Source organism: Gadus morhua, chromosome 10 (genome assembly GCF_902167405.1).
Source record: "Gadus morhua chromosome 10, gadMor3.0, whole genome shotgun sequence".
In the NCBI taxonomy this organism is placed as follows: Eukaryota; Metazoa; Chordata; class Actinopteri; order Gadiformes; family Gadidae; genus Gadus; species Gadus morhua.
Genome location: NC_044057.1, coordinates 11,556,439 through 11,566,370, shown reverse-complemented (window position 1 = coordinate 11,566,370; position 9,932 = coordinate 11,556,439). Strand labels below are relative to the sequence as shown.

Sequence of the window (9,932 nt, the reverse complement as noted above, 5' to 3'; positions counted from 1 at the left end):
GACATGATTATCATAATCGCCCACGCATGGATTTAGAAAGATAGGCACTACACTAAAAGGCCACTAGATGGGGCTGCTTCCCTGTAGTATTTGTAGAAGAGGGTCCTGAACTCTTCCTTTTGCTTCGGGGCTTGGAATCAGATTGGCTGTTTGACTTTACGAGTAATAATGATTATTTTGTTGTTTACTTGACTAAATAATACATGGATTCCGCCATATATAATTGATGCCAGCCTTGTGAAGGTAGACGGGATCAAGACCCAGGGTGGAATGCAGTCATCATTCACTATCATCCATTCATTGCATTGACCATCAATTAATTGAATTGGTGTTAACCTACTTACCCTACCTATTCACTCCAATGCAAACAATCCAATGAATTGCCAATGGCTGACGCCCACCTGACGACAGTGATCTGTCTAGGACCCAAACAGGTTAAGGTTATTGTTTTGATCATTTATAATAACCTACACTTTAGGTGATCATACATCTACCTGTCCCACCTGGCTGTAGCAGGCTGGGCAGAGGCTGAAGCCCGCTCCTCTCCCTGTCACCTCTCTCTCTCTCTCCACGGGACAGGGAGGAAGTGAGAGAGGGAGGGAGAGGCAAAAAAGGCTAGAGAGAGAGAGAGAGAGAGAGAGAGAGAGAGAGAGAGAGAGAGAGAGAGGGGGAGAGAGGGGGAGAGAGTTTTAGGGCAAGGGAGGAAGTGAGAGAGGGAGGATAGGAAGAAGGATAGAGGGAGAGGGAAGAGGAAAGAGGAGGAGAGAGAGAGGTTTTGGGGAGAGAGGGAAGGGAGTGAGAGAGAGGAGGAGGGAGAGACGGAGAGGAAGGGAGGAGGAGGCGGGCTGGAGTCCGCCTTCATCCAATCACAATGCGGATGGGAGGGAGTTGACTAACTCCAGCTTTGTTCTAACTTAGTGGAACTGAGTACAACATGCACCGTTATACAGACGGCGAGGAGATCAACCTGGAGCACTTTGGATCCACTTTGTGCGCGTCCTGCAACGCGCTGCCATACCTCTGACTGGAGTGGATTTAATTCCTTCTTCCTTCTTATTTTGTAGAATAACGTTTTAGGTAGAGAGAATCGGAAGATGCTTTTTGCGGGAGAGGAGTTACTATAATTAGGTCAGGAACTTATCCCCGAGAAGAAGCGCACTGGGATCGATAGTCCTGGAGGCGTCTACTGTTGTTTCTTTCCGTCCCGGGACCTTGGTGCCTTCATGAGGACTAAAGAGGAATATTAAAGCGAGACTTTGGGAATACTTTGCAGTATTTACGCACAGGGTTGGATAATACGCACTCTACACCATGCTTTAGTAGTTTACAGAGTCCAGAGAGTGGATGCATTATAGGCATGGACTTTGTCTGAGTAGAAAGGTGGACTGGGCTCATTAACCATGGCGCTCACAGGTCGGGCTCTCGGTCGGTTTCACGGTGTTTTACTGCTATTATGGACCCTTTCCCAGTACTCCGCCTCCAGCCAGGTCCGCCAGGAGTTCCGCGTCCATGAGGAGCAGCCGGTCCGGACGCATGTGGGGACCATCGAGACGCGGCCGGGCTTCACCTACCGCTTCAGTGAGACCCACAGACTGTTTGCGATCAACAGCTCCACCGGGGCCATCTACACCTCCAGGGTGATCGACAGGGAAGTTTTGCAAAGTGATGTCATCAACGTCGTGGTGCTCTCCAGCCAGCCCACCTACCCCACGGAGGTGCGGATCCTAGTGTTGGATATTAACGATAACTCCCCGGTGTTCCCGGACGAGTCCATCGTGGTCTCGTTCAAAGAGGACGCCAGCAGCGGCCGGCAGGTCATCCTGGACACGGCCACGGACTCGGACATCGGCAGCAACGGGGTGGACCATACCACGTACCGGATAGTGAACGGCAACGAGCAGAGGCGGTTCCGTCTGGATGTTACAGTCAACCCTAGTGGCGAGGGGGCTTTCCTACACCTTGTCTCAGCAGGAGGCCTGGACAGAGAGGTCACACCCATCTACCAGCTCCTGATCGAGGTGGAAGACAAGGGTGACCCTAAGCGGTTCGGCTACCTCCAGGTGAACGTGACCATCCAGGATATAAACGACAACCCCCCTGTGTTCAACCAGGAGCAGTATCAGACCAGCGTGTTTGAGGACGCTGCCGTAGGCTCCAGTGTGCTTCAGATCACAGCTTCAGACCTGGACGATGGAGTTAATGCTGACGTGAGATACTTCCTAGACGACGGGACGCCTTTTCAAATCGACCCCAAAGCCGGTACTATTGTCATTAAAGAGCCACTGGACTTTGAGAGCAAAAGAGAATATTCTTTGACTGTTCATGCTGTAGACAACGGGGTGCCCTCCCTGTCTGGCAGGACGGAGGCCACCGTTAAACTCCAAGACGTGAATGACAACGACCCAGTGGTGAAGTTCAGATACTTCCCCACCACCTCTAAGTTTGCGTCCGTGGATGAGAACGCCCAGATTGGCACCGTGGTGGCGTTGCTCACCGTGTCGGACTCCGACTCGCCAATGGCCAACGGGAACATCTCAGTTTCCATACTGGGGGGCAACGAGCAGCGACACTTTGAGGTCCACACTTCTCCGGTTCCTAACCTGAGTCTGATCAAAGTGGCGAGTGTTCTGGACCGGGAGCGGATCTCCTCCTACAACCTCACCGTGTCGGTGTCGGACAACGGCCACCCCACGGCCCGCTCCTCCTTCGCCAGCCTGATGATCTTTGTGAACGACATCAACGACCACCCGCCCATCTTCCAGGAGGCCCAGTATCGGGTGGACATCAGTGAGGACATCCCCACGGGGAGCTACATCAAAGGGGTGTCGGCCACCGATGGCGACTCCGGGCAGAACGCCAACCTGCGCTACTCGCTGGTGTCCGGGAACGCCCGGGGCTGGTTCTCCATCAGCGAGAACAGCGGCCTGGTGACCAGCGCGGCGCCGCTGGACCGTGAGGAGGCCTCCCACATTGTGCTCAACATCAGCGCCAAGGACCAGGGGCTACAGCCCAAGATCTCCTACACACAGCTGCTGGTGAACATCACCGACGTCAACGACCAGGTGCCAACCTTCGCACAGAGGTCGTACCACGTGACCCTGGCGGAGCACGCCCCCGCGGGCAGCGAGCTGCTGCTGCTGACCGCTTCCGACGACGACCTGGGCGCCAACGGCAGCGTGTGCTTCACCTTCGACGCCGAGACGCCGGCCGCTGTGCAGGAGCTGTTCCGCCTGGAGGCGTCGACGGGGAGACTGAGCACGGCGGCGGAGCTGGACCGCGAGGACCAGGGCTCCTACCTGCTCCAGGTGCGGGCGGCGGACGGCGGCAGCCCCCCTCTCCACTCGGTGGGCAGGGTCAACGTCACGTTGAGGGACATCAACGACAACAGGCCCGTGTTCTACCCCGTGCAGTATTTCGCCAATGTGAAGGAGAACGAGCCACCGGGCTCCTACGTGACCACTGCTCTCGCCACAGACCTCGACTTAGGTCGGAACGGCACGGTGAAGTACATCATCACGGCCGGAGACACGGCCAAGTTCCACATCAACAGCAACACGGGCCGAGTGAGCACGCTGGTGTCTCTGGACCGAGAGGAGAAGACGGCCTATCAGCTGCAGGTGACGGCGGTGGATGGAGGGGGGTTGAGGTCCCACACCCAGGCTATCGTGACCGTCACGGTGATAGACACGCAGGACAACCCCCCCACCTTCAGCCAGAAGGGCTACAGCTTCGTCATGTTCGAGAACGTGGGCATCGGAGCGGTGATTGGGACGGTGTCCGCCACCACTGTGGACCTCAACACCAACATCACCTACCTGATCACCTCCGGGGACCAGCGGGGGGTCTTCGCCATAGGCGGCGGCGGGCAGATAGCCGCGGCCAGCCAGGTGGACCGAGAGGAGCAGGGGTTCTACCAGCTGAAGGTGGTGGCCAGGGGTGGGGAGGTCACCGGAGAGGCCTTGGTCAACATCACCGTGAAGGACCTGAACGACAATGCCCCCCACTTCCTGCATGCTGTGGAGCACGTCAGCGCTGTGGAGAACTGGGGCACGGGCCACGCCATCTTCCAGGCCCGGGCATCCGACCCAGATGAGGGAACCAACGGCCAGGTGGTCTACAGCCTGAAGCAGAACCCAAAGGGCCTGTTCCACATCCACGAGAAGCACGGCCTCATCTCCCTGTCGGGGCCGCTGGAGGTCACCACCAGCTCCTACCAGGTGGAGGTGATGGCCTCCGATACGGGGGTCCCCCGGCACACCTCCAGCCTCATCCTCACCGTCAGCGTGTACGACGTCAACGACAACTCCCCCACCTTCGACCAGCTGTCGTACGAGGTGGTCATCCCGGAGTCGGAGCCCGTCAACAGCCGCTTCTTCAAGGTGGACGCCACGGACAAGGACTCTGGGCTGAACGGCGAGATTGTGTACGACATCGTGGACGGCAACACAGGTGATATGTTTGGTGTCTTCCCCGACGGCCAGCTGTACATCAAAGCTGAGCTAGACAGAGAGCTACGAGACAGATATAATTTGGTGCTGGTGGCGAAAGACCGCGCCGTTGAACCTCTAAGTGCTAGTGTCAACGTCAGCGTCATCCTGGACGACGTGAATGACAACCGACCGCTCTTCAACAGTACCAATTATGTGTTCCACTTTGAGGAAGAGCAGCCCAGAGGCTCGCTGGCTGGGCGGGTGTGTGCCCAGGATAAAGACTTTGGCCCAAACAGTGAGATCAGATATACATTCGAGCTGCCACAACCCAACTTTGAGCTGAACGCCATCACCGGGGAGTTGACGAGCACTCTGCAGTTGGACCGCGAGTCCCTCATGCGACAGAGAGGCGCCGCTGGGTTCAGCTTCACGGTCATTTCGTCAGACCAGGGGCTCCCCAAGCCCCTCCGGGACCAGGCAAAAGTGCAAGTTTACATTCAAGACATCAACGACAACTCGCCAAAGTTCACCAAAGACATTTACCAGGCCTCCATCTCGGAGTCAGCCCAGAACATGACCCAAGTGCTCCGGGTCTCGGCCTCCGACGTGGACGAGAACAAAAACGGACTTGTGGGGTACCACATCGCAGAGGGCAACGAGGAGGGCCAGTTTGTGATTGACAGTGGCTCTGGTCAGATCACTCTGGTTGGAGCACTGGACTATGAGTCCACCTCCCACTACTCTCTGAAGATCCTGGCGGTCGACGGGGGGAAGGTGCCCTTGTCCTCCTCCTGTATGCTCAGCGTGAGCATCCTGGACGAGAACGACAACTCCCCTGCCTTCCCCAAGTCCTCCCTGTCCGTGGACGTTCTGGAGAACATGAGGATCGGAGAGCTGGTGGCCTCCGTGACCGCCACCGACGCCGACTCGGGCCCGAACGCTGACATCACGTATAGCATCACAGCCACAAACAACCACGGCACCTTCAGCATCAGCGCCAACACCGGCAGCATCTTCCTGGTGAAGAATCTGGACTTTGAGACGCAGTCATTCTACAAGCTCAACATCACGGCCAGAGACAACGGCCGGCCAGCTCGCTCCTCCTCCATCCCAGTCGTCATCCACGTGAGAGACTTCAACGATAACCCCCCCGTCTTCACCCCGGGGGACATTTTCAAATCCATCGCTGAGAACCTCCCCATCTCCGCCTCGGTCATGACGATCACGGCCCACGACACGGACGCGGACATCAACGGGCAGCTGGAGTACTCCATCGTCCAGCAGACGCCCCGCGGGGGGCACTTCAGCATCAACCCCGGCACCGGGCTCATCTACACCAACAGAGACATCGACAGGGAGTTCTCCAACCTGTTTGAGCTCACCATCAAGGCCACGGACCAGGCCGTGCCCGTCGAGTTCCGGCGCTTCGCCCTGAAGAACGTCACCATCTGGGTAACGGACCTGAACGACAACGTCCCCGCCTTCGTGTCGCAGAACGCCCTGGTGGCCGAGCCCAACATCGTCATCGGGTCGATCCTGACTACGGTGGTGGCCTTTGACCCCGACGAGGGGTCGAACGGGGAGGTGGAGTACGACCTGGTGCGGGGGGACGCTGACACCTTCATCATGGACCGCTACAGCGGGGACATCCGGCTGGCGTCCCAGCTGCTGCCGTCCCGGCTGGTGTACATGCTCACCGTGTCGGCCACGGACCACGGGGCAGAGCGCAAGACATCCCGCACCGAGCTGACCATCATCCTGCAGGGCGGGGACGGGCCCGTGTTCTCCCAGCCCAAGTACATCACCATCCTGAAGGAGGGCCAGCCGCCGGGCACCAACGTCATTTCGCTGGACGCCTCCAGCCCCAGGGGTTCCGGCACCAAGGTGGAGTTCTTCATCGTGGCGGTCCGCAGCCACGGCAAGGCGGTGGGCCGACTGTTCAGCATCGACCGGCAGAGTGGCGTGATCCAGACGGCGGCCGAGCTTGACCGCGAGCAGGGCTCGGACCTCTACCTGCTGGATGTGTACGCAATCGAGATGGACGCCAGCCAGCCCAGGACACAGCGTGCTGAGGTGAGTCGCCCCCCCACACACCCCCCCCCCCCCCCCCCCCCCTGCTGTGTTTGCTGGAGCTGTTGTTTGTTTGTTGTTGTTTGGCACAGCATTTGTGTTTGTGTTGAAGCCTTTTCCTTCACCACACGAGTCCCCGACATGGGAGCGAGGGTCGGAGCTCCTGCGGTGGGAGAGTTAAAACAGATCCACCCGTCGGGGCCGTTAATGGCGTTTCTTCAGCTGTGTGGGTGGCTCTGTTCAACCATAGCGTTCTTGGATACGAGAGAGAAGGTCTTGTTCTTTGTCATTTAAACTCTGTTGTTTTTTGCTTCCAATACTCAATACTGGCCAGTACAACATGAAACTTTGCACTTATTATTTAACTTCCGCACATACTGAGGCTATTTCAGAGAGGACATGAACTGTTCCCATTGCGTTTATAATGTGGAACAGTCAGGGACTGGCTGGAAAAGGGCTGCAACTATTAAAACCCTGTAAACCGATGGACCCGCGAGGCGGGGTTAAGACCCGTGGCTGCTTCCCTCAGTGTCGCCCGCCGAAGGAACGTTATTGATATGCTCTGATGCTGCATCACGTCTGGCTGGTATCTCATCAGGCCCTACCGCACGGGGGCTTTTCCAACGACAGGGTGGTCTGCGGCTCCACAGGCAATAAGTGACCATTAAAATCAGCTGACCTCCTAAGACCCTCTGAAAGATGTGGAGGGCAAGGGAGAGTGAAGAGAAGATCTCCCAGAGTGAAACCTAAGCCGTCCATTGAAAGAGTATTATGGGATGCTCCTCATTGAAGACTTGGCGAGCGCGCTCCCTGAGGGGGAGAGTAGGGGGGGGGGGCGCTAACTTCTGTCAGGTTTAAACAGTGGAATGCTAAGGCTCGGTTTGGTGGCTAAGGCTAAGACACCCCTTAAATGAAACAACATGTGATTTTGTTTCAGGGTTTTTGGAAAATTCTGCGCTGAAAGACTGAAGAGGGCCGTGCGTTTACAGGCCGGATGATACTTAGGTCTGACTTTGTGTACTGACAGTTGCGTATTGAGTTGTTTTCCGAGCAGGGTTGTGCTTCGTCAAGGCTCTGGATGTGGTTTGTGTTATCTCGTGTGAATGACGAGGAATATTGAAAGATATGACGGGGAGAAAAATCTGTTGCGTTTGACCGTGGCTATGAACGTCTCTTCAACCACAGGAACCGTTGAAGCTGTAATTCAGTTTGGACATCGCTCATTCTGAGAAAAAAAAAAAAAACTTTGTTGCAATCACGGATTACTTGGCGCAATCTTCTCTGCCGAGTTAACTCGGAGGTCCGTCCAGCTGGGCGGCGGTATCATATGTTCTAAAGTGGAGATGCTGATCTGTCCTTCTCGAGACTGGGTTTATAAGAGAACAGCAGAGCCCTGCTCCTAGTCCTGCTGCTCAGACTGGGTTTCATCATGGGCCTGGACCCCAGGCCTGGGGTCCAGGCCTGGGGTCCAGGGAGTCTGTATGGAGCGGCAGTAATGCCGCTGTCTGGGCCCGAGATGTAGTGGTGTCAACTCGGATACCGTTGTGTGTGAGATCGGAAAGTTTTCCATCGGCTGAAAACTCTGCACTGTTTTTTGTCTATGCCGTGATTGTATGCAGTTGACTGCAGGATGTTTAATATTGAAGGGTAGAGGGACCATCACATAAAGGAGAGAGAGAGAGAGAGAGAGAGAGAGAGAGAGAGAGAGAGAGAGAGAGAGAGAGAGAGAGAGAGAGAGAGAGCAAGCAGACCCTATATCTCAGGAGGGAGAGGGTTCCTGCAGCCAGAGAGGCCAACCCTCTGTGGAGTTCAGAGGGCGTCGGCACGGCAGTCAAACCACAGCTGTAACCAATAACACCGCTGACCTCCAGGGCCGTACACAGGGGCCAGCGTGTTGGGGCACTGGGGCCCCCCCACCCCACCTCCATCCCTGTTTCTCATCACCAACGCTCCCCTCGTTCTCCTCCTCCTGCTCCTCCTCTATCTGACTCTCTCACCTCCTCCTCCTCTCACTCTCTCACATCCTCCACATCCTCCCCTCTGCTCCTCTCTCCCCTCCTCCTCCTCCCGCTTCTCTCTCCTACTCGCCCATTTCCTGTCTCACCTCCTCTCCACTCTCTCTCTCTCTCTCTCTCTCTCTCTCTCTCTCTCTCTCTCTCTCTCTCTCTCTCTCTCTCTCTCTCTCTCTCTCTCTCTTTCTCTCTCTTAACATGAAGCCCTCTTCAAGGGTTGGCTCCTGGTCTCTCCTGGTCTCTCCTGGTCCCTCCTGGTCAGGGTGAAGGGAAGGAGGTTAAAGAGAAGAGAGGGGTGAGACAAGAGACGGAGAGAGGGAGAGAGAGAGATAGGGGGGGGAGGAGGAGTGAGTGCAAAAAGAGTACAGGAGAGAGGGGTGAAGAGAGACTTAAGGGAGAGAAAGAGGAGAGTAGAGAGTAGAGGAGAGAGAAGCGAAGAGCGAGACTTATATTCATTTTATTAATGTTTATTTTAGTTGATAAAGATAAGAGAGAGGGAGGGAGAGAGTAGAGGGAGATGAGGGAGGAGGGGAGGGTTCCTCCGATCGCTCTGTCCCCTCGGCCTGAAATCCAACGCACCCCGTGTGTGTGAACGGGGCTTCCTTTGTTTTGCCTCCACAGATAGAGTGTTACACTGACCCCGGCCGCACGGCGGGGGCGTGCTTGTTTTGCTTTCTGTCTGTGCCGTCAGCGGCAGACAGATTTAGGAGTGCGTTTCCAAGACTCCTCTCGCCCTCCGTTGTCCAGACAGGAGCCCCCTTCAGAGGGCTATAGCAGCGATGCGACGTGATTGGACAAAGCTGTTGGTGGGAGGTTTGGGAAGGGGGGTCAGATTGTGTTTGCCAAGGCGCTACAAGGCATTGTGGGTAAGGCGCTGCTGGATATATGTAGCTGTTTATTGATTTAGCAGATGCTTTTATGCAAAGCAACTTGCAGTGAGTCCAGGTGCATGTCAAGGGGCTTGCTGGTTTATCTGATTAGTTCTGTTGAACTCAAGCCTGACACCGTTAGGCCATCACAACCATGCATCCAGTACAACACAGTCTAGGACAACACGGTCCACCACACAACCAGCCTGAGGTATTCTGCTCCTCTGTGGTACCTTGTTGTGAAGCGTTCTTTGTCTCTGTCGTCTTTGGGTCATTTTGAAGACATTCTAATTCTGTTCCATTCCTGAACGTTTTAAAAATAGTGTTTGCATCACAGGAGGAGAGGTTTTAAATCGTCTTCTAATCGTTGCTATTGTTCTCAGTGCCAGTTCCCTGTTCCTGTCCCTTTGCTCTGTGTGTGTGTGTGTGTGTGTGTGTGTGTGTGCGTGTGTGCGTGTGTGCATGTGTGCATGTGTGTTAGTGTGTTAGTGTGTGTGCATGGTTTCGGTTTGACACTATCATGTTCTGAAGGAAACTAGGCAGAAACTGGT

The 9,932-nt window shown here is 55.7% G+C and overlaps 1 protein-coding gene across 1 annotated transcript in view; it reads left to right on the top strand.

The window, feature by feature from the left end:
- The first annotated feature begins 925 nt into the window (after positions 1-925).
- Positions 926-9,932, top strand: part of fat4 (FAT atypical cadherin 4) — a 98,046-nt gene continuing 89,039 nt past the window's right edge. Inside the window, exon 1 of the mRNA XM_030367906.1 lies at positions 926-6,503. Within this exon, the coding sequence (XP_030223766.1) occupies positions 1,401-6,503 (5,103 nt within the window). The 5' untranslated portion in view covers positions 926-1,400. The remainder of the gene's footprint in view (positions 6,504-9,932) is intronic.